The sequence below is a fragment of the Pezoporus occidentalis genome, unplaced genomic scaffold (assembly GCF_034315485.1).
Source record: "Pezoporus occidentalis ecotype Australia unplaced genomic scaffold, CSIRO_AGI_Poc_V1 ctg99, whole genome shotgun sequence".
Taxonomy (NCBI): domain Eukaryota; kingdom Metazoa; phylum Chordata; class Aves; order Psittaciformes; family Psittacidae; genus Pezoporus; species Pezoporus occidentalis.
Window position 1 is genome coordinate 860,330 of NW_026916358.1, and position 25,517 is coordinate 885,846.

Sequence of the window (25,517 nt, forward strand, 5' to 3'; positions counted from 1 at the left end):
GGAGCATTGCATGGGGTTGCTATGGCACAAATGCAGGACCTGGCACTTTGACTTGTTGAACCTTGTACCATTGGCCACAGCCCATCGATCCAGCCTGTCCAGAACCCTCTGCAGAGCCTTCCTATCCTCCAGCAGATCAACACTACCAGCCAACTTGCACTGCCATGCACTGCCAGACCTGGACCTTCAGTGGCTGTCACTGCCACAATGTGCCTGGGCCTGATGGAGAGCTTAGCTCCTACCCTTGATGCAGCATATCTTATTCTTCAAGTGTTGTTTTAGCTAAATCCTAGAAATCCCCCTCTGGCTGCGAAAAGCATGTCTGCAGTCACCAAAATAGCTGGCCCTCTGTGATGTGACTGTGTAACATCTCCACCATCCCTGCCCACACCTGGCAACAAGTAAAAGCTTACTGTATTTTTAAAAATACTTTATCTTGTTCCATCTGAGCTATTTTTCTGAACCTCCAGGACCCCCATCTAACGTGATAGGTTTTGCAGCAATGCAAGATGGGACCTGAAGGGTTAGCCCTGCTGATCCAAGCCTTCCCAGACAGCAATTACAAAGGAAGGTCTCTTGTTTCAACCCTAACAAAAAGATCAACAGCACATCACTGTGCTGCAGAAGATAAATTAAGCAGAAATCCACTGCAGGATTTCTGAGATCAGCCTTGTCTCTGCCAGCAAAGTCCCCATGGGACCACACAGTGCCTTTTACTCTTGCTGAGCAAACCCTGCCTACAAGCACTAGAACAAGGAATTAGTGCTTGTCTGTTTAACGGTGACCACAGCACACTGCTGAGGTCAGCTCTCCAGAGGTTTGGGAGCTTGTTGTATGCCTCATCTTGCAAAACGTGTGACAAAGCTTCATGTCCATTTCCACAATGACAATGTCTTTGAGTTCCAGGTTGTTTGATTGCTCAGGTGTAACCTACATGCTGCCACACTTCAAGTAAATACAGATCAGAAGCCGAGCCCACACTCAGACATTCCCTCACTTAAATGTTTCAATAGTAGGGCTGGCTGGAAAATGCCCATTTTACAAATGATTTTAAGTTTTCATAATCTGGTTTAGTTCTGTCTCAGTGCAAAATCTGAACCTTGGAACATTTTACTGAGCACAACCTACTCACTGACACTACAGTAATCTCTATTCTGGTCTAGGCATTCACCTGGGATGTTAAAACAGGATCCAGTCACTGTGCTGCTCTTTACAGAGAACAGCTCTGGACACCTATTTATTCCCTTTGCAACCTGAGCCAGGACAGCATCAATGGCTGAAGTCTGGCTGAACTACATCCATTCCTGGCAAAAAACCTTTGAGTCAAACGAATCATTTATTTGACAAAGAATAATTTTTCTGGAAAATTTCTGACCCACTCTGATCTGTGGTTTTCTTACAAATTCACCCAAAGGATGCATTTTTACGCAGAACCAGCTGGAGTTCACTCAACCTGTAACTAAACAAGGATAGAGCAACTCAAACCACTACTTTCCATTTCTATGGTTAACAGCAGCACCCATTACCAGGGACTGAAATGATAAAGAGTGCCATTAATCATACTCACTGCACCAGCTGAGCACTCCTGCCAGGAGGGAGTTTCAACCCCCAGCCTTATGCCTTATTATCTGAAATAATACGGAATGTGATGGGCCAGTGATCATCATATTAGCCCCTCAAAAGTTTACACAATTCTTCCTCACAGTAACTCCTTGACTCTATAACATCTCTTTTTATTAAAATTGCTTATAGCAAACCAACCAAACTATCATTAACCAGTCTTGAATTTGATGTGATTTTACTGTGTAGCATGAGGAAAAGCCTAGAAGTTGTTCTTACAGATGCCTTCAAGATTATTCTTAGTATTAGCTACCATTTCTCCCTCCCTGGCTTACCAAGAACATATGCAATTCCTTCCTAGAGAGCCAGACAGGGCACTGCTGGTAATCTTGAAGTGATTCCTTTCTTCTGATTTTTCTATTTGTAACCTGTGTGATGAGCAACCACTGTTGGCAGAAATCTAATTTTCCAGGATGGCTAAGCTTGCAGCATCAAGGTTTTGAGCTGCTGGTTGGGGGGAGCAATGGCTATTCTAAGTTTAGAGGAAAAGCACAATCATGGAATTTCACTGCATGTACCTGGACACAGAACATTGATTTGATAATCTAATATGACTCCTTTCATAAAGCACTTGGTGTTTCCAGACAGAAAGGAAACAGAAAACATGAGAAAAAGTAAAATAAATGGCCTGAGAAAAATCAAATCTGAGTAGAGCTCTCTCATTTTATTCTTTAATATCATCTGCATGCTGTTACAATGTATGCCTTTGCTCTGGGATCTCTGGTTCTGGACTGTGCTGCATCAAACATGCTATTAATTAGCAATGCTCACTGAAGGCTATTTTTGTTCTACACCACTCATATTTCATTTTGGGTGTATTCCTATATTAGTGGCCTTGTGCAAAATTGATTTGTTACTCATGTATATTGCAAGCCAACAAAATCATGATTTGAATACTGTGCCAGCTTGCCTCTCTTGGAAAGCTTTTCCAAAAGTAAGCACGCATTGTCCTGCCCTGCAGGACTAAAGAGACCTCTGAGGGGCTCTGGTCCACAGGATACTGGTGATGACATCCATCATGGGTGATAATAATACTGATAATGAAAAATTTCCTTTAGTTACCCTGGCAAAAATTTATTTAATTAAAGCAATCTTACAAAACTTCTGGAAGGGCAGGAGAACTCCCTGCTTAGGAGGTTTTGGAGCAGCTCCATGGTCCCTGGATCACTCTGCCTGCCAACTCCTTGGCACTTAGAGTGACCTGGAGGAGCAATCTAAAATCAGGGAAGCTGCTGAAAGTGTAGCACAGCAGCACTGTGGAAGGAAGGTGTGGGGCATGGCAAGTGCATGGAGTGAAATGATCTGTCACTTCAGTTGACACCTCAGGTGTCTGTTGAGCAGAGGAGTCTGCACCATCCAAAATTCAGGTTCACATGTATTTGATCACGTTTCCTTGCCTTTAGTCTGGACTGCCTAGGAAGTGAGATTAGATGGTCGCAATGGTGCCTTCTGGTTTTAAAAGTTTTGAATCCATGACCTACACTGCAGTGTATTTCTCATTTATGCCTGCTCTGTTTTAAATCTATGACGTCAGTTTTTAGCAGTCACAGTCCTTACTGATCTGCCTTTGTAAACACAATTGCTCACATCCCTATAAAATATCAGAAACAAAATGTTTTAAATTTTGCTATAAGGTTCCACTGCAGGATTTGCTTTTAATTTATTCAACAACAGAGCTTTTTAACATCAGTGAAAAAGGAATAAATTGTACTCTAGAAAATTGTGCTGTACATCAGAAACGGAACCTAGAAAGAACAGAGGCCCCCTGGTGTGAGAAAATCTTATTCTTATTTCAAAAAGGTGGAAGTATTTTTCAGATCTTTTGCTTTATCGCTAACACTGGGTCCCATTCTGCTTAATAAATACCTTTCATCACTGAAGCCCAGAGAAAGGCTTCCTAATTTTAAGTCTTGAATTACTTGCCCTGCAATAAGGGCAATATTTTTCCATCAGCAAGCCAACCAGACTTAAAACTGTTAATCTCCTCAGTATGCAGGGTGCTTGCCTCCACTCAGATAAATTGTATAAATATTTGTAAACATTATAATCTATTTCAGCTGTAGCAACAGAACAATCTGATAAACACAATGTGGTTCCCAGAGATCAATAGAAACCCGTAAATATTACAGGCAAATAAAACATACTTTATTCCACATTGACTGAACTGTGACTAAAACGAGAAAGAAAGCTTCAGGGATGGGCAGCCTTGAAAGGCTTGCGCTCAAGGGGTACGACATCAATCCTGCCAACACAGGGCAAGAGGTAGTGTGCACATACCCATCTGCATGGAATTGCGGGTCTGGCTGGCTGGCTGCTGAGCTGAATACCTCAAGCAGTTATTCAGTTGTGGAGAGGCCGCCTGTAGCTGGGGATGTGTCTGAGGAGCAGTAATAGGAACAACCGGTCTGACAGCCGTGGCAGTGTTGGTGTGACCAGCCCCAACAGGGTGGATGGCTCCTGGGGCGCCTTTTGTTGCTGGAGGTCCCCCAGCTCCACTGTTCCTGGGCTGCCCAGCTCCCACTGGCACCCTGAATGGAGACAAGGCACAGCGTAAGTGTGCTGCAGAGACACAGATGCACAGCCACAATGCTGATAAGCACCCTCAGTTATGTAGGGGGGTTCAACGTGATACCCCCTCAGGTGTTAAACCAAACTGAGTTACAGGTATATATTTATCTTTACAGGATACAGTCGTAAGCATACTGGAAGACATTTTCAGCCCCTTATCCTATGGGAAGATGCGCAGGGTGAAAATGGAAAAGATAATTTTTCTCATCACATTTTTTCTTAAGCTACACTGCTGTCTGCATAGTTTCTAGTGAAACCACAAATCTAAATTCAGAAGAAATGAATATGAATGAATATGAAATGGATATGTCCAAAATGTTGTTTCATGTGCCAGAGGCTATTTTACAGGCACTAATGGAGTGATAATTAAAACAGATGCAGACATCTTTTCTTAGGACCAAACCTGCATACAACCCCACAGGGAGAAAAGAAGATGGATAACACCAAATCTGTGTTTGGCTGTTGAAGAGGACTGAAAAGCAGCAGACTTGGAAGGGCTTGTCTTGACCGAACACTTACCCTATTGATATAACCAGGTCCAATTTAAACTTGCTAAGGAACTGCAAAAGGGAAGGGAATGCAGCTGACCTTACCGAAAAGGAAATCCAAATGATAATCAACCCCTCTTTCATTGCTCACTTAAACTGTATGCATAGTTTGTATTTCATCTGGGTGGCTGGGAAGACTTCCTATGTAATGAGTTCAGCCTAGAGCAGGTCTTGGTCCTCTTATCACTGAGCTAGAAACTCTCTGACCAGGGCAGGAGGACACTGGGGAAGACAGAAGGATACCAATGGGCAAACTCAGTTGTTGCTAAGCAGCTCTTTCTCTTGAGTTTCTCACACAGGTTCCTGAATAATTTCCTTCCCCAGCAGTAGATGCCATGAAACAGGGGGATCATTTGGTGCTGTTCTGCTCTCCTGGGATGCTCCATGTGCCAAAGTCCTCCTCCAGGAAAGGACAGCAGAGGCAGTATGATACAGAACAAAGTGTGGTGGAGAAAATGGAAACGAGACAGTGTTAGCAAGAGAGGAGAGGATAACAGAAAGGGTAGAAGACCAACCAGATTGTGTGAATTTCCATGGCCCCAAAATTGTTGTGTGGGAATACAGAGAGGAGAAGAGCAGAAAGAAAGAATATGCTGAATAATCTGGTCTCTTTTAGAGGACATGAAACAGAAGAAGTAACCCTAAGAAAAGAGTGGAAGGGGAAGAGCCAAAAGACTGAAATTCTGATGGAAAGAGACCAAAACAAAGGTATGGTCTAAAAGAACAAGATAACCATCCCCTCTGTCCAATCCCTTCTCCCCTCAAAATCACAGAAGGAAAACCAACACTGTGGTGTCATTGACTTGACAATCTGGTTTTGTTTTTTGCTGTGGTTTATTTTTTTCTTCAAAATTTTTTTTATCAGCCTCCAGGTAGGAAAAAGCTGGGAATCCCACCAGATGGAAATCTTGACTGTCTGTCATCTGCCATGAAGAGCTGGCAGGGTAGCAGCAAGGTTCAGCTGGAGCTGACTTGGCCATCTGCACTAGATTGAGTTTGCCAGAAAAGCACACCTAATAGTCCACTGAGAGCTGTGTTCTGGCAAACATGCACACCGACAGGTACAGAAACAATCTGTGGCTTCCACAGAGCTGGACAGATGCTGGATGTGGCAATTTTTCTCTGCTGCCCTGTGCCTGTCTGTCCATCTAAAGAATTTTGTCCTTTTTCCACCATGCTCTGCTCACACGTGTTTTGGCAGCTTATAAATTTAGTTCTGTGTTATTACATTATAGGCAACTTCTTCTCCTTGGGTTTTGTGGGGAGTGGCAGAAAAATCTAATCCTCTGCTTTGTTGTCAAAGGGGAACAAAGTAATTTGAAAATGCAGCAAATAGGAGATTTTGTTGCCATCAGATTTTCCTTGCTGTTCTCACTGAGGGTGATTTACACAGGAGCTTAATTAGCTCACAGGATCATAAATATAATCATAAAGCTGCTTTCTGGTGTTGTGGAAAGCACTTTTGCCCTTTAGCACTTCTCTGTCTTGTTCTAGCTGTGACATGCTGCCTTTAATAAACTCTTGCTGATTCAGATCACCAACCCTTCAGCACAAACTTCTTTACTAATTAAGGGCTGAAGAGGCAAGGAGTGAAGGCAGCCAAGGGGCTCTATAAAGTCAGGTAAATACAGTTGAGTTATGAACAGTGAAGAACCCATGAATTAATGTGTTGGGGTTTTGTTTTTTTTTAAATGAGAGGCAATATTAGGAGTGTCAGCAGGCTTAGTTATCATCTTCTAATCTGCTCTTAACTTTTGGTCTTGCTCATTCCACACATTACAGACTTGACATAAACTGAAAATGGAACAAACCTGGATCAATTTTTCAAGATCAACACTGTCTGAGTTGTGAGGCACCTTTCCCTGGAAAAGGTGGTGGAGACTGTGCGCATGTGGGAGGAGAGACTGAGAGCATATGCGGAGTGAGTTCGATTTGCAAACCCATGGTTGCTCTAAAACAGATATGGGTATACACATGGAAAGATTCAGCTGCAAGGAGCATGTAGGGCAAAACAGTCTGTGACATACTGATGAACTTTATCCTCAGCTTGCAGACTATTTCAGAGTGGGCTCTATATCAGAAATAACTTTTGATTTGTTGTTGTACAATACCCAGCTCTGACAAACGGCATTCCTTCCCACACATGCTATTCTTTCCTTTTCTCATCTTCTGCAATGGAGACAGAGGTAGCTAAAATCAGACAAGTTACTGAACTCTCCTACCACTTCTGAATTTTAACAGCTCAAATGTTAATCCAGAGATAAACAATTCAAGATCTTTGATTTGAGAAAAACAAAACCTACATGAGGAGCTACTGAAAAGCAAGACACAAGCATTTCTTATTTTGTTTGTCCCTGTTACATGCCCATGAGCTTTATAACAACAAAAAAATCATTAGCCAAAAGATTCTCTGCAATAGCAAAACCTGTGCTCATCAGACTTTGTAAAGTCAGAGATTGTAAATGCCATAATCCACCATGGCTGGTGAAGTCTTCTGAGAACATGGATAATCCCAATGCTAGAAGAAGTAAGTTTCATTACCCAAGGCTGCAATGCCAGCAGAAAATTTCTGGAAGGGGAATGCAATTTAAAAGCAGAGTAGTTTTCAGCAACCTCCGGATGCAGAATCCCTCTCAGCCCAGATCAGGCATAAACACCTTGGGCAGTGGTCCTCACCTTGACACTGGTGTCACATAGTTGCCTGGGAAGACACCGGACATTCCGCTCCTCAGAGATGTCCCCTTGAACCAGCCGTCCTGGCACTTCTCAATGACCCGGTACATCTCACCTTTGCGGAGCTCCAGCTCGTCGTTCTTCTGAGGCTTGTAGGCGTACAGGGCTAGGTAGCTGTGGGGAGAGGTCACACAAGAAGAAAGCACACAGCTGATGACACTGCCTTCCCCAGTTCGACTCCAGCCCCAGAGCAGAAAGTCAGTAGAGACACTGCTCAGAAATGGTGGTTAAAAAGAAACATCATTACAGCATACCAACCAAGTAACAGCAGGGACAGGATCAACTGGATGATGAGACAATAAGGGAATAACTAATCAGACTAAAGGAAAGGAGTAATTTAAAAATTCATAGGACATCTCACTCAGGGCACAACCAAAGCAGAACACTGCCACAAAGCAGCACTGAGGAATTCAGCAGGGATTCAGATGGATAAGGCAATTATGGAGACAGTCAGGTTAACCATGCTTTGAATAGGAAGGCTTTGCAGAGCCTAATGTCTGGATGAAGTATGTATTTGTATGCTTCAGGGTGGGAGCCATTTCTACTGTGGATTTCCAGAAGAAACTTTTCTTATGGGTAAGCTACTTCAAAAACATTTAAGGCAGCATTTCTTGATGCTATTTATTCTGAGCAGTTTTAGAAGCAACACACCAACCTGTTCTGATATAGTATAATAATATCTGTATTATGCGGGTAAGCCAAAAATTGACAGAGGCCAAATTCTGCAAAGGGATTCTTACGGTAGAATCTGGTTTTGGATGCATTGCATGGAAGTATTCTGATAAATCTTTAATAGAGGACCCAATATGTGGAAGTTTTTATTTATTTAATTACAGGTTTTATTTATTCCCTTTGTTTAAAATCTTTCTTTTTATCTCTCTTTTGTTCTTCCGTTAGTACTTCAGGGATGTGTCTAATGTTGTGAAACAACTACAACTTAAAGTCCCTAAAGATATTCTCTTTGTTTAGAGAGATCCTTGTTGAAAATTAAGAATGATTGCTTGCACTTAGGGGAATAATGAAAAGTCAGGATAGGATAACAAGAACGCACACATAGAGCCACACTTTCTTTACAAATATCTTTTTTTGTGTGTGCGTGTGCTGTCACCTTTCTACAAATGCAAAAAGGGATTTCTGGTAATTCTTGATCAAGATTGTGCCTTCTTGATTTTTTTTTTATTTTATTTGTGCTTTACAAGCAGTGCAGAGAAATTAGGACAATGGGGAAACACCTACAGAAAGTGCATTTACCCTACAAAGTGTGGCAGAATGCTCTTAGACTTGGGGGAGTGGGTGAGAAGAGGCTTGCTGCCCACCTCATAGCAGCAAACCAGAGAAATAATGAAAACTATAGCCATTCTGATTGTAGACTTGCAGCCAATAAAAATTATACATGTTTTTTTCACTTTTACTCTCCAGGAAATATAATTGAGGAATAAATCCTGTTAGTTTTTCTAATTCTGCCCCTTTATGTACTGGTAGATTTCCTTATTTTTGTTTAGAAAGTAGTAAATAAACAGCAGTAATGAGCAGAATATGAAATATTTGGTAACAGCTCCTTGGGGCATGCTTAGGCTCTGTTTACCATATGCATGGGGTGCAAAGACCTAACCAGAAATTGTATTTCATTAGTCAACAGATGGGAGAAACCATCCTGCACATCCTTTGTTCAGCTATGCAATCAGGTGGTCCTGAGCAGGTCTGTGGCTGTTCACCTGATGAAAATCATGAGGCTACCTATGAACTGAAGAATATTAAAATGCATCACCCTGATGTGAAATAAGGTTGCATGCTGCAGTGCTAATCCTTCAGCACTGCGCTCTGCTAGGACATAACGGAAAGTGCCAGACTGCACTTACTCGAGGGAGCAGAAAGTGTGGCTTTGACTACCCCTTTTTAAGTTGGTGCTTACACAAGTCTATCAGTAAAGTGATGGGTCAAGGACAGAGCATTTTGGATGGATAGACTCACTTAGCCCTTTTCCCAAGGTGCTACATGTAATACTGTAATTTACAGGTTGAAATGCTGGAAGAAGGTGCAAGGAAAATTACCTTAAGTGGATCATAGGCTGCTTTCCCTTGCAGTTATCTCCAGGTTTCCTATTAGTTTCTTTTTGCTCCTCCCAGCAAATTCCGCTAACGCATCCTCCTGAATTAAACCTGAATATCCAATATCACAATGCACCTAAACATCCTCTGGAGGGAGTACCAAAATCCTTGCAAAGACTTAACGAAGGTGTACAACAGCCCATGACAAAACTGACCAAACTCTGCATTGCTAAACTGCTGAAAACTTGTATGTGATGATGACATAGCATGACACTGGGACAATGGAGGTGATCAGTGGGAAGATGCCCGTCCCTGGGTTTTCCTCTATTAGTCTGCAACAAGTAGGGACTTCTCCAAACCCTGTGATAGGCCCAGCCTGGGTCTACTGCCTTGCCATGGCTGGCGTGCCCACCCCGTGGAGACAGGCATATGCCCCATGTGCAGACAGAGATGGGTCTGTGGGAAAGTTGGTGGGACACATGCTCTCACACATGGTTGAAAATTTGAGTGCAGGCAGCTTCCCTACTCAGAAAGTAGTTTCGGTCTAGCGGTCCCATTTCCTGAGACTAATTTTGCCTTAAACCAAAGCCTTTGGACTTGGACATGTTTCACCATTCTGTAGATTTTAGGTGTGAAACTTCACCAGCAAACTCTCTACAACCGAGAAGAAAGTGTTAAAACAATCTGAAATCTTGCAAAATGTAACAGCAAGTTATTCTGGGCTACATGAAACAGTGAGGCTAAGGGTTAGGGAGCAGGACCTAGAGAAGCCGAAATGTTTATTAAAAGTTCCCCAAGTAAAGGCCTAAGCGAGAAGGTGGCTCATGTTCTTAGCCTCATGGAGCTGCATGTGACTCTACTTATAATGCAGAAGCCCCTAGGCTCTGTCTAGGGGTGTACCTCCCCAGTTCTGCTACAGCTTTCAGATAACACTTCTTCTTTGACGGGAACTTGGCTTGCAAATACAAAATGACAGACCGGATTATAAGGCTGCTTCACAAGGGAAAAGCATGGAGGGAGAATGGGAGGCTTGCTGAGGCACAGAGGCAGGGGCATTGCCAAAGAGCTGGAAAATGTTCTGATTCAGCAACTAAATAGTGGAAATACTGCCAGCTACTTGTTCCCAGCCTGAGCAAGACTCAAAATAAATTTATACCCCACTATGTGCCACACAGACTGCACAGAGTGACCACAAGATGATGACAGACCCCTCTGAAGGGCAGTCAGTGATGTGTGGTACCCCTCAGGTATGAAGATTTCACCTTAGTAGCCAAGAACAAATTTGTTTTGGTTCTGTTCCAACTCCTCTATCCTCCTTAAAGCAGATTTGCTATGTTCTTTAGGATTTTGTGAATTCAGACCTTGTTTTAGCCATATCGTAAATCCCTAAAATACTGGTGTGCCTATGTGTGTCTATGTAGTTCTGCTGCTTTCACAAGGTACATGTGATGAGAAGAAAGGGTTCAGTAGCTTAACTAGACAGGCACCAGATGAACCAACCAGGCTAGAAGAGATTTATTATAATGAAGTCTGTATCTAGTCAAACTTCGGTTACTGCACACACTATTCAATAAGCCTATATGCCCACGACATGAAGTTCGTTGACTGCCTTTGTTTATGGCACTGAAAAAAAAAAAGCAATTGGGTCACTTTTTTTCTGGTTAATGATGAATGGATCAGGTGTTTGATTGCATGGGACTACACTTCTTTTAAAAGCTTTAAATGAAGGAAGATCTTTTCTAGCTGAGAGGCATTCAATTTACTTCCCAGTGATTCATACAGCTGTAATAAATATACCGGGAGTCTAAAAGGGCTCACAGAGAAAGGACAAAGTTTTGCCTTTCTTTGCTCATTTTTTCAATTTCAGCAGAGTCTGGGTCATGTATGAACTTGTGATCTCTCTCTTCTCAGAATGCTCCAGAGCTGACATTCAGGCTTTCAGATTTCAAACACATGCATGCATGTGCACATGACTAGAAACAAAGGGTACACAGTGACTGAGATGAGCTGCTTACATATTGAGGGGCAGCTGGACCTTCGGTGATGTTCCCTGATCTCCAATTATTGCACTTGTCCTGGGAGCAGCCACTGTGGCTGTTCCAATCAAAGAGGAATCCTGAAAATACACAAAGAAGAACATACAAAGGTTAAGATGAAGCCCATCATTTCCTAAAATGCTGTCAGGGGAAGGCACAGAGGAAAAGCACAGAAGAAAAAAAAAATCATATTTTTATCAATTCCCAGACTTTTTTACTACATTATAAAAGACATCTTTTAGTCTTACACATTCTAAAAATACGTTTCTGGCACAAGGTGTATTAGTATTTTCATTTACCTGTCAGAGAAATGTAGGTGTACTTTGTGTGCAGATTTTAAAGTTTTAGAACACAAAACTACTTGACTACTTTGTAATATCAGCTCAACATGTGTATCTCTGCAACAGTATCTTCTTTGATAAAAGTAATCTTTTTCCCTCAAAAGCTTGTTTTTAAATTTGCAGTCTTTCAGTTAATGGTGATGGATCTCTGGAGAAGAAGATACTATCAATTTCCAAAATGCAGTCTCATTTACGTATACTGGTTTTATCATCAGGAATGTTCCTCACCTTAAGAAAAAGGTGACAACACAAGCCAAAACAGGAATACCTCTGGACACAGAAAGTAGGAGTCCATTTTTACCACAGCAAATAAATCCTCACTCTCATATAAAGAACTCGACAGATCTTTTTCAGCCATTAATGTTGAAAGGCAATTCTAAACGTAATCATTCACTTTTCAAAGCTTAAAGCTCTGTGAAAGTATGTAGGACAAACTCTTTTGAGTTGTCTCACCAAAGTCCTCATTCATCTATGTCAGAAATGAATACTGACTGGAAACTTCTCCTGAAGTAATGCCAAGGCCTGTAACAACAGATCTTGCTGTGAAGACAGGTCAAAACTGGGTTGATGGGATAAGTAATGGTTTACTTGAGCAAAAGGCGTTTTTAGTAAGGCTAACCAAATGCTGCATGCACATCCATAGGCAGAATGGCTCTACAAAGTAGGATCTGAAGTTTATGCACAAATTGTAGGTTCAGTGCCTCTTACATACGGCAAAAACTCTGAGCAGTTCGCAGACCTCTAGTGCAGCTTTCCATTTCCAAATGTTATGTAACAAACAGTAAATATTGATTTATTTTGGGAACAGAAACACAGGGACATTTTTTGCACTTACAAATGGCACTGAATTAAAAACCAAGACACTGAAAAAAACCTGACACACATTGCTACTTAATTAATGGTTTTCAAGGTCACCCAATTCCAAAAAAGCCCACGTAATTATGAGTGTCATGTCATATCTTGTCAGTCTATTGCTAAGCTATACTGCTTTGCTGTATATTAACACCATATCACTAGGAAATCATGCAGCAAAATATGAAGACACTGCTCTGTGATTCCATGGCTTTTGGCAACAAGGAGCAAGCTGTCTCCTCTCTCACCGACATGTATGCTCAATCACAAAGTTGTAGTGACAAGTACATCTCCTTTTTCTCATTATTTCCCCTTACTTTCTGGCTGCTTGCTCAAACAAGGAAGGTTCCAGGCAGCTCTTAGTCCTATGCGTAAAAGTGTTCTTTCCAGTTCTGTGACTAAGGCTTTATTAATCCTGCCTGTCACATCAGTGAGATAATATCAATTTACAGAAAAAATCCCAACCCACTAAAAAATGTAGGCATAGCTGCAGAATGATCCCGCATTTGTTATTTTGAGCTTGTTAATGGAGTTAGGAATTGTAGAAGATGCTGGGCAGAAAGACCTGGCAGCTGCCTCATCCAAGAAGTAAGTCTGGTTCAAACTTCTTCATGTTGTGCCACCAGTGTATGCCTGCTCTGAGCTAGAGAAATTGCCTCCAAGAAAACAGATCGGTCCCCATACTTCCTTGGTAGGACAAACCACTTTGGTTTTACCTTACAAATAGACAGAGCTGAGTGAACAGCCTCAGGGTGCAACTGGAAAGGCCTGCTCATACTGACAGTGGTGGTTTATGTGTCTTCTGTATTACCGGAAGCATAAGCCCAAGCACTTTCTATGTGCTATTACATTTGTACTAACATACAATCCTAGGGATTAAGAAATCATGCAATTTTCATTCAATGTTGCTAGATGACAATGTTGGGGGTTTTCCTTGAATAATCCCAAAGAAATCTCCATAGTCCTGAATGTTCTCTCTCCACCTGACACTCAGTTTCTTGCCTGTGGCCTTTTACTGCAGTACTGCTACATCTGGTGCCAGCCTGAACCCTACAAACCATTCGTTTTTGCCACTTTGCACATCACATGCATCCAAACTCTAAATCAGTGCCTGCTTCTTGATTGTGCTCCAGTTTTTCTTTAGCTGCTCTCCCCTGCCGGCTTTGACATGATGGTGTACTTGCCAGTGTACCTACGACCCCTCTTTTCATCATCAGGTTTGACTCCACAGGACCTGCTGGCCTTCCTCTGTTCACATTGTGGCATTTACGTTCACACAAGTGTTCTGCTCTTCAGTGTCACCCGCCTCTGTGCTCCTTGATGAATTCTATTGGTGGCTGCCTGATTGCTACTATGCATCTGAATGTTCACCAGCTTTGCATTTAAACTACAGACCCTGACATGGTGAAGGCCTCCTAAGCCTCCCCTTTTAAGGTCCTGTTCTCTTGTCTCACTTATGTATCAATGATTGGCTCATACTATTAGATACAATACTGATAGATTATTTTGCAAGATAAAATTTGAAATAAGATTTTGAAAAGACTGCTTTTTTTTTTTTTAAATAATAATCTCCTATTTCTTCACATTTTTGGTTACCGTTGTTGGAAGTTTACCTTTCCACTTTACATTCCCACAATTTCATATGGGTTTCCCCAGTAACACTAATAATTCTCCTGGGCAATACAGCATGCCTTTCTCCATCACAGCTGGTTGCAGGGTTTAGTTTGTTTTTCTGCTTTATTTAGCCCTGGAGCCAGGTTTCACATTTGCTGTTGTCATCTAAGGAACAAGGCACTAAAAGTGTCCCCTTCTCCCCTTCATCTGCTCAGGTGAATGGGAATCCAAGACAATGCTCAGATTTTTTTGTTCTCTGCTTTGATACCTTTGGGAGGCCTGTGTGCCACAGAACCTTCTGATGGCACGTCCCTGTGTTATCCACCTTCCCGTGGCACCAGGCATGTGAATACAGCCATGTTCAAGCTTTACACAGGGAGGGCTCAAACACTGCAGCATTTATGTCTTAATCCTTCTTCCACCTCTGCTATTCACCATTGCTAAGACCTATCTGGGACGGGACGTCTCTGGCAGTCAGGTTTTCAAGAAGCACGTGGGCATCTATTGATAAAAACAGGCACTTTACAAAGTTTTCTCAGGAAGCCATTAAGAAGTACTTCACTGTCTGATTCCCATGGATTTTATTGCAATCTAAGTAATAAGAGTCACTTCTGAAAATGCCATTTGGTGACCTGCTCTATCTTTATGAGCCCCTAATGCCTTTAAACATTTGGCCATTTAGTTTCCAGACATGACCTGCTGGGTAATCACACTGTAGTATACCTCCTGATTAGGAAGCTGTTTATTCTAACCGTGGCTGCAGTTTTCTGAACTAGACACTGCCAACTCTCATCCCATTTACTTAGGCCACTAAACAGCCAAATCTGATTGCTTCATGCTCCCACTCCAGTCTGGTATTCTCCGAGTACCACTTACTACTGCCAATGTTTTCAGCTCAACAGCAACAGCTCTTCTCTCCCAAGAGACAATACAACCCCAGCTGCTAGCCAGCAGGGAAAAGCAGCTGCATGAAGGCATGCTGAAAACCACCTCTGGATACTTCTGTTCTAATTCCTGCTTCTTTATGCCCATTAATAGCACAGCAATCTCACCTGTACCTCAGAAGGCTAAATCTTGAGTAAAACTTGTGGACTATATACACGGACACAATTATTCTGCATGATAGATATCTCACACCCAGCTCCTGCTGTGCCATCTGGTTTTATCACCAGCTACTTTGGTGTAATAGGTGATTATGTGCCCATGGGCTGCCTAGTAATAGAAAAGGACTTTTTGCTTTCGGTACATAAAGAAAACAGCCTCCTTATGACCACTGAAACACAACTTACCCCTGTTCCCTAACACTTATGCTAATGTCTCACAGAAACTCATAACTCAAACCTTGAGGCCTCCCTAAAAATTGCCTGTTTCTTCCTCCCTGTCTCCATGTTGGCTATTATAAGAAGACTTCATGTGAGAACCAAGAATGAAGAAAGGCTCTGCATAAAGGCATCTTAGGGCTTGGCTAAACTAGCCAAGCAGCATGGTCCTTTGGAGCAAATTAGCAGCAGAGCAAAGCATCTCTGCTCTTGGTCCCCATGCAGCATTTCCAGCACCATTTCTAGATGCTTAAGTAAGTCACAGCCCCAATCACCACTCAGGACAGCCAAAGCTAGCTGAACAAAAATGAAAAAGATAACTGTCCATCCTGAGAGCCAGAATTTCCTAAGAAATTCTGATTCTCAGAACAAAGAACAAACAGCCCAACTTCTTCAGAGGACACCACAAGGTGTCTAATACAGATCTCATTCCTCTTCCAACTGATAAGTATTATTTGCAAGAGAACTATAGGAACATCAAAACAAGTTGCACTTTAATGTATCTGTAATGATATATTTATATTACAGTTTATACCATATACTCCTGGGAAAATAATACACTGCTGAGATGTTGCTGCCTCTTGTGTCAGCTCTGACATATATTTAAAAGCAACCAACCTGGCAAAACATTACTGACAAGCCCACAGAGACTAGGAAATTAAAGGTAATAACCACTCATCTGGGCTGAAACTTCATCTCAAATTCATCCCCTTTCTCTCTTTCCATCCACACTTCTATGAAAGCATAAAAATTAGTAGTCTGGACTGAAAGCATAAACTATCTTTTAATCTCCCCTGTAGATTTACCTTAGATTTCCACCAGTACTTTAAGGCCACATTTGTGGTTTAATTCGAAAAGACGTGGTGCCTGTAAGGATTAGTGAAGTGCCTTGCAAAAGCATTGGGCTCAGTCTTGAAAGGGAATAGCAGTCATGAAGACAGTGATAAAACTAGGGACAGAGTACAATGACATTGCAGGTTGCAGCAGCCTTCACAGAAAAATAATTGCTGCTGCTATCAGATGAATGTTCTTATCATCTAGAAAATCACCAACCAGAAATCTCAAGTTTTGACTTCAAAGCAAATCCAGCACTGTCTCACCACAGGGCACTTATCACATTCATTAATTCACAGGAAAATTTCTTTTAATGTCTTGGATGCATATTTACAGCTTACTTTAAATTTCTCTTTAATATTACTTTAAAATAAGAAAAAAACACTCATTCAACTCACATAGGTTGACATACCATCCTCTGGAGATATCACAAAGGTTAAGGGTCTTTAAGATTCCTGTGACTTGTTTCCCTAATTTGCTGACTCCATAAAACAATGACTGTGGCAATCACTCCAAGCCTTAATGTTCCTAGAAATAATGTATTAGCATTTAATGCGTGGTAGTGCCACCAAGTATTGATGAAAAGTGTTACACGCAAGAACAAGTAGCCTCATCAAATGCTAATTACTAAAGTGGAAGCTGAAACGGACTTACCAATCCTAGAGTAAGACTTTTTCTTCCATAATGGTATGTGTGTAAAAAACAAATAAATGTGCATGATAACAGCTGCAGCTGCATAAATACCCAGTTCCTTCCTGAAAAAAAATGAGCTAAATTTATATGATTTAGCATTTACTGAGGGGCTCTTGCAACCTGTAAGTATCTGTGGCTGTGGGTGAAGGTGAGGCAGAATATTATGCTAGCCTGTTCTAGTAGCTTGTTGGCCCTGATTATTTTTTGGTTCACAGTAGGCCAAAAAGATCTAGATCCTGTCTTCTGCAAATAGCCCATGCAGCTATGCAGAGCTGAAGAAATCATGTAAATCTATTTCCTGAGCTTCTGTTTACGGTATCCTGCAATCTAAGGATGGCTGCAAGTTAGAGTAAAAAAAATCAAAACAAACCAAATATTTTTTGTCATCATCCAAGTGTTCTTTTGACATTACCATCCATAAAAGCACTGGTTATTCTGATTTGCAGCTTCTTAGTTCTCCCAAATGAGGACTAATTAAGCATCATGAGGATGAACATCATGAGAATTACATTTTATTCAGCCTTGTTTCTCTCTCAGACTAACCCTTTCAGCACTAAGCACCAGTGTCTAGCTCTTCACCATGAGGTTTTAAATGGTTTTGTAGTAAATAGTTTCTTGCAGTTCTGGGATCAAAGAACATGAAAAATCAAATGCAGAGAGACAGAAAAGCTTAAAGTAAAAGCTTGACCTCTAAAAGAGGTTAATTTAATCCCACATTCCTAATTATCCATTTGATAACTACAGAGTGAATTCATTGGAATCCTGTGCAATGCTTCCTGCAGGAAGTCCTCCTCCAGGGAGACAGTAGTGGTAAACAAATGAACAAAAACACCAAACCAACAAAAAAGGGAAAATACACTCTGTAGTAGTTTCTGTTCATATGTCATGCTTGTACACATAGCATACGCTGGATGGACAGGATTTTGTGGTATAGTGTAAATACCAAGAGATTGCCTTGCTTGCTCCTGAGGCTTCCAAATCAGTAGTTGACTGGCAGGTAGCATAAAGCCTCAGGATTAGCCCTGTGGAAAAATGTTTTCAGTGGCAAAATGTGTTGGGTTACTACCCTGAGGAGCATCTGGAAAAAAATATTTTGCTTTTGTTTTGCAGGCAACGGGATTTCATGCCCAGTTGAATAGCCCTTCTATAGCACAACATTCTCTCTTCCCAGATCCTGTAAAAAAAAAGGTTTTGTAGTTCTTGAAAAACCTTTCAAAATGATTTTGTGACAAGGGAAATTATAGGATAAAGAGAAGGCACTGTCTTTAAACCAGTAACTTCTGAAAGGCGATTTTGCTTTGACCTGGATTCTTGGCAGCTTATGTAATCGGTCAATAGATTGAGTCAGCGCATGTGCCTATTTGCAACATTTTTGACAAACAATGTAAGATATCTCAATATACAGAGTATATTCAAAGACCTATTGGTAGCAAAAGGAAAGCAAAAATACAGCTTACATGCCTGCCCTAAAATCTTTGCTTGAAAAAAATTAACTCCTTCCTACCTACAAAACCCCCCAAAAGAGTTTTATTTATAAAATTATTTAAAACAGAGATACAACACATGGGCCATGTTTGGAACCAGTTCTAAATAATTCTGAATAGAATTGGGATTATACAAAGACCATAAAGTAGTTAAGGCTAAATTTTAGCAAGGTTAAATTTTAGCAAAGTCTGGTATGCTGCTTTCATGACATATTTTGATCTAAATGACAGAAACACAGGTTGCACTAATATTACTTCTCTTTTGCCATTTTGAGTGGTTCAGCTTCATGAAATAGCTGCCCTTGGTTTCAGCTGTCTCACTTTCACTAATGGATGTCCAGTCAGTTGTCATTCACAGCCAGAAGTAAGTTGGATAGAATTTGGACTCCAGGCCAAAACTGAAAAATACCTGTATTTCCCTTCATATCTCAGAGCCTGTTGTGCACTTGAAAATTAAAGGTTCATTTTTAGTGTCTGAATTTTATGTATAATCTGTATGCTTCTCATGGTCAGCACATTTAGGTTATCAGTCAAGGCTCAAGCAGAGTTCTGCTATTACGTTTTCTCAGCTAAAATTCAGCACTTCTAAATAACTGATAAGGAGTCACACTTCCATATGATTTATATAGCAAGACACTTCAAGGAACATTTTTCATTTCAAATATTGTCACTCTTTGGGACTGGAACTGTGCAAGACATTATTCTCAGCTTTTCCTGAACATGTGGCCTCTGGTTAGGAGCCTATACTACCACTCACAGATACAAATGGACTTCTTGTGCATGGTGATGAGTCGTTCAAAACACATATAGAAGTTCCTTTCTTCCTCCCTCAGCTGTTATTCCAGTGTGGACAAAGCCATGCTTCATTATTCATGAGATGTGTTTTCTGCCAAAAAACAGGGGATCTGGAGCAGTACTGACCTATGAACTTTCCAAATAGCAGGTAGAATAATTCATAAGGGGTGGAAATGGAAGCAAGACAAGCCATCTGAGGCTTAGGCATGATTACTGTCCAGGGGGACCTTCCCCACTCTCCAGGGAGTCTCAGTTGCTAACCACTCTTCTGCACCTGTAAGCGAATTCAGCTTCTGCTCCATCACAGGACTGCAGCACTACTTACATTTTCAATAAAAATCTATTTTGCCAAAACTCACTATTACCTTTTAGATGGAGATCTTACACCTAATGAGTGATACTCAGCATGCAACAAAAAGCATACAAGAAGTAAATTTGGCTTAAAGCAAAATTAAGATCCCAGCATTGCCTCTTTGAAAAGAAATGCTTTCTATCCTTGCTACTGCAGTCTTCCAGTCACTATTTTATCCAGCTGAGGTGGCTGGAAGTTGATTCTTCTACCTCTGAGTGTCCCTGGGTTTGCAGTCAATGAATATGGTTTTCTGACCACGACTCATTTCAAAATGCATCTTGGCTTTTGGGAAACAGCTGAGTTGGTTCTACTTAAAAAAAAATGAACATGTTATGGAAGGCTTGTACTGTTCAATTATTAAATTAATGGTATGAAGAAATGCTTTCAAAACATGTGATTTCATACTCTGGTCTGCATGTCAATGTTCAATATGCGTATATTTGTGCCCTCCTGGAGAAGCAGGAGTCTTATAATAGTTAAACAACAAAAAAAATGTGAGTTTGGCATGAAAGTCTGGTTTCAATTCACAAAAAATTGACAAAAGCCACAGGAATATAGTACTATGCATGAAAACACTACTAAAGGGTGGAATATATTTCACATTTACTGAAGCATGCAAAATTTGCACCTAAATTTTAAGTTCCTACAGTAAGAAGCCCTTGGTGTCTCTGTTTCTTCTCGTGTCAGCAGGTGCCCTTGACACAGGAGCCTCAGGTCTACAAGGAAAATGGGTGCTTGTTTCGCTGGGCACCAGCCAGTTGCCTGAGGTAGGAGACTGGATGCCATTCAAGAACTCCTGTAATTGAATTCTGCTTGTTTAAAAGACAGGCTATAGGAAAACTGTGTCAAATGTTTTAAAAATGTAGAACCCCCACCCCCAGCAAGCTAAATACCAATCCTGATATGTACCAGAGAAGCTCATACCTACTAAACTGAACGAAATACCTTTATTTTTTTTAATGAAGAAGTCTACTGAATAAACACAGATAAAGTGTCTGGAATTTTCAAGGATGTGATATAAAGACACAATGAACCAAATTTAGATTCTAATATTGAAAGGAAAGGCATAAATTTGCTAGGCAGTCACCACTGAAACTGTAAATTTGTTGCTTCCTCTATAAGAAATATGCTTTGGCTGAATTTGCTGTTACAAACTAGCAGGGGCCTGAGACGATTATAGACAGAACTACTCAAGTGCTGTGATGATGACTTGCAGAGCTGAGAGGTTCTTCTCTAAGCAAGGAAACAAAAAGCGAGACATCTTCCTGCAGCAGAGCTCACCAGTAAGTTTGGTAGCTACATGCACAGCCTTCCTACCAACCTACCCATGCTCCCAGCAATGCCCCTGAGCACTTCTGAAGCAGAAGTAGAATCAGTCTGCAGCTTGTCAAGACATCAAACCCTGAACAAGATGTACAGGACATTTACCTTAAAAAGGCCGAACACAAAATAAAATGGTCTGAAGTCAAGATTCTCACTGCCCTGAAAGCCTTGATGTAAATGCTCAGGGGCCCATTGTTTATGCTATGTTAGCTGTTGTTCAGCCACGTGAATAAAAGAAAAGTGCTGAACTTATTTTCTGTCTAAGGCTGTAGCATCACTAATTGTTTCAGAGCCATGTCAGGTCTTAGCAGACGGCAGAAAAGGAACTGAATTTCTGACATTTTTAATTAAAACATAACCCCTATTATCATGGGATTAATAGTTGTATAAATAAGGCTGCACAATTTTAGTGTGTATTTGGTAAGAGGCAAATTCAGGACTCTTTGTAAACCTAAGAAGGATAAAAGCTGAGGTGAGAAGGCTAATTTGCTAAGGTGAGCAGCTCCAGAGAGGACACCTTCAAAACCAGAGAGAGGGAAAACACAGTGTTCAGGAGCCTCAATTCTGAGCAGTGAGAACCACCGAGGGAGCCTCAAGTCCTCAACAGCTCTTGCCCAGGAGCTGGCAGCTCCTTGATTTGGGAGACCAGGTCTAGTAGAGGCTGGTGTAGCTGGTTGGGGAAGAGCTGCTTCAATAGGAGACTTGACAGGCTGGTCAAGGCAGCTTTAAACTAGAAGCTCTGGGGGACGGGGACACCAATTACGTGTCTTCCCACTCACTGGACAGGACCCAACCAACCTTCCTGTGGGCTGTGTTTCAATAAACACAATTTGTTCCAGGGAACATGGGGCCCCTCTTGTCCCCTACCACTTCTGCCCAAATGCCATAATGGTTTGTGAACAAGTGAGGTTTTGCATACCAGTTGTTCTGTTAAAGCGGGGGAGAATAGTCAAAGTGCTTTCTGCTTCATGGCCTAATTTTTGCAGTTTACTAGGTTAGAATGAGTTTTCACATGACTAGCAAAGGGTGCACATGGTGCCACAGTCTGTCACATCTCTGTAAAGTCCAAATGTGTCACTCTGAGTGCCAAAAAACTGTGTGTCATTTAGCTTGACAAGCTTGGGACCCTCACTCGTGTCTATTGCTTGTGCTGCTTCACAGATGTCCCAGGACATCTTGGCACATATGCTGCTTTGTGTGCCTTGCTGAGGGCTGAAAGGAGAGGAAAAGCCTTACAGCACAGAGGCCCTGCCTGGAAAAGGCTAAATTACAGTTGGACAGAGCTATGTCTCTGGTTTCTACATGTAGATGGGCAGTAGAGGGAGGTGAGCATCTGAGATAGGAGCAGAGGGTGCTGCTCCATCATAGCAGCATCCATGCTCCACCATTAGCACGCTGTTTCAGCTGGCTCTGTGGCGCACATTGGCATGCACACAGGAGCACTGCTTTCCCTGGTGTCCTAGAGAACCTGTGCTGCAGGGGCATTGGGCTCACGTCCTGGGAGGCAGTGGGGCACAGCTGTCTCCCAAAGGGAAGACCCACCAGCGCCACAAATGGATACAAGCAAGCGTTCTTGCCCAAGGTAGTCCCTGCAGTTTGATGTTTATCTCCCTTCCTGCATTGCCCTCTCTTAGATGTCTACACACATACCAGTGTAGGCTGTAATGTGGATTGCTGTCCTGCTCTGTGCTGCCACAGGGGAGGGAAGCAATCCACATTTGTCCCTGTATGGGGACACGGGTGTGAAGAGCAGGAAGGCATGGCCAGGGAGAGGAAAAGGGCAAGGGTGGCTTCCTTCAGAGGAGAAATCATGGAATCATAGAATCAGCTAGGTTGAAAAGACCTTTAAGATCATCGAGTCCAACCTTTATCCCAGGACTGCCAAGGCCACCACTAAACCATGTCACTGAGGCCTCATCTACATCGTTTTTGAACACTTCCAGGGATGATGATTCCACCACTTAACTGGGCAGCCTGTTCCAATGCCTGAGCACCCTTTTGGTGAAGAATTTTTTCCTAATATTCCACCTAAACCTCCCCTGGCTATCGCTTGTTGCCTGTGAGGAGACCAACCCCCACCTCACTACAACCTCCTTTCAGGTAGTTGTAGAAAGTGATAAGGTCCCCCCCTGAGCCTTCTCTTCTCCAGACTAAACAACCCCAGTTCCCTCAGCCATTCCCCATCACACTTGTGCTCCAGACCCTTCACCAGCTTTGTTGCCCTTTTCTGGACCCACTCCAGCACCTCAATGTCTTTCTTGCAGTGAAGGGCTCAGAACTGAACACAATGATGGGTGGGAATACCCTGCCATGCTTAGGTTATTTCAGTTCCAGAAAGCAGCATAGACCTCTACAGCTGGTCTGTAGAGGGAACCTGTGACTAAGTGTCTGCACACTAAGGGTGTAGGTGACTGAGCGAGAAGGCCAAGTCAGAAAAGGTTTGGGAGCATTACTATTATTATTCTCCATTCTTTTGTACACCTTCAAACTGCAAACTGCCACTTGGATTCCCTTATCCACAGAATCAGTGAGCATTTACAAGGTGTTTCATTGAATCCCTGAGTTTGGCTCCTGTTTCTGCCAGCCACACAGAAGCATCCTCTCAGAAGCAATTTTTTGGGGACCTGTGAGGATGCCCAGGAGGCTCCTCCTCTGTCCTTCAAGAGGGGGAAAGATGAAAGGGCTGCACCCTCAGCACGTGTGATAGTTTAAAACTTCCTTGGCTGTTTCTGCACAGCAGCTACTCGCTGGGTGCAACACTTGTAAAAGTACAGCACATTTGCTTATCTTCCAATGATCTGTAGGGAAATAAATACTCAAAAAATCTTCTTTATTCCCAGTGTGTGAATTCCATACTCACATTGCTACCCTGCAGGGTAACAGGGTCACTCAAAATGCTTCCTTCCTACAACAGAAAGTGATGCAACATAAGCTGCATTACTTCAAACAAATGTAGGATTACTTCTTTATTTTTTAAATGTGCTAGATTACTGTAAACCAAATTTGGCTTTATTCTCTGGCTCCTCATGCTTGCCCACTGATTAACACAAGGACGGGAATGACAGATGCCAAGTACTGTCACATCAGGACAACACCACTGTGCAGCTGCTTCGTGCACGGACCAGTCACATTGAAAGAGGCCAGGCAACAGCATGCCATCCACTAAGGGCACCAAAACCCCACCTCCACCCGAACCTGACCTGGGCCGGGGCGCTGGAGGAGAGGTGGGTCAAGTCCCCAATCCTGGCGGCTGCCCGCGGGTCACTGGAGCTGATGAGGACAGGGGCGCTGATCTCCATGGAGTGCCGGTTGCTGGTAGCCTGCGAGGACTTGTGCGTCATGCTAAGGGCGGTGAAGGAGTGGCGCTTCTTGGTGTTCTTCTTGCCTTCCGCCTGCCTCTGGGCTGCCCCAGCTGCCCCAGCACCGGTCAGAGTGGAGCATGGCGCCAGGCCCGCTGCTGATGCTGCTGCCACTGCTGCCGGCTCCGTCGTCAGCAGCACATCGCAGCCAGAGGCTGCTGCCGAGCATGTCTTGTCCATCTCGATGAGCTGCTTGGCGGATTCATTCAGCTAGCAGCAGAGGAAAGGGGAAGATAAAAAAAGATTAAGAAAAGAAAGGAAGTGGGATGTTGACATCTTTCTGATGGAACATGCTGGACCTGCCTGGGCCTTCCTCACTAAAGCACCATGACCCTTTCCTGGTGGCCTACCCCAGCCCCACCTGCAACCCCAGCAAGGGGATCATGTTGAGCACTAAAATTGCTGGCTTTCCCGTGGTGCAGAGCAGGGTTTGGGGTGCTATACATGCCTGCAGGGCTTGCTGCAGGGTGGATCTGCCCTGGCAAAACGGGCGTTTGGGACAGGTCTCAAACTCAGCCTGGTTTCATCCCATCCACCACCTTTCAGTAGGCCATCCAGGTCCCCAGTAGGCACACTAGCACATTTTGTTTCCCAAAACCTGTCCCAAACCAAGGGTTATTGTCCAGCTCCAGGTTGATGCTCAATCTATTTAATTTTCTGAAGCTGGGTGAGTTATTTCCATTCACTTTCTAATGACAGAAAAATCAAGAGGGGCAGAATAAACATTGGGGAGAGTTAAGCTAGAACCAGACACCACAAATTGGTGTGCATCAAGGTATGACATTTAAAAAAATGGCATTCCCCAAAATAGCTTGTCACAGGCTGCAGAGGTAGAGCTGGGGGAAGGAGGCAAGAGCCTCTTCATCAATGCCTCATTATTCCCAGGTTCACTATAGGCCTATGCTTGAAGTTTGCCACACAGGGTTTTGATCTAGGAGTACAGTTTCCGAATCCTTTCAGTTTTATCTCCCTGCCTCCCACCTGACACAGGTTATTCA

At 42.5% G+C, this 25,517-nt stretch overlaps 1 protein-coding gene across 1 annotated transcript in view; it reads right to left on the bottom strand.

The window, feature by feature from the left end:
* The window catches only part of SH3RF3 (SH3 domain containing ring finger 3), a 250,395-nt gene that overhangs the window by 36,530 nt on the left and 188,348 nt on the right, over positions 1–25,517 (bottom strand). Inside the window, exons 4-7 of the mRNA XM_062606950.1 lie at positions 24,361–24,729; positions 11,533–11,633; positions 7,413–7,583; positions 3,898–4,148 (exon numbers count right to left, since the gene is read on the bottom strand). Coding sequence (XP_062462934.1) covers positions 3,898–4,148; positions 7,413–7,583; positions 11,533–11,633; positions 24,361–24,729 — 892 coding nt within the window. The remainder of the gene's footprint in view (positions 1–3,897; positions 4,149–7,412; positions 7,584–11,532; positions 11,634–24,360; positions 24,730–25,517) is intronic.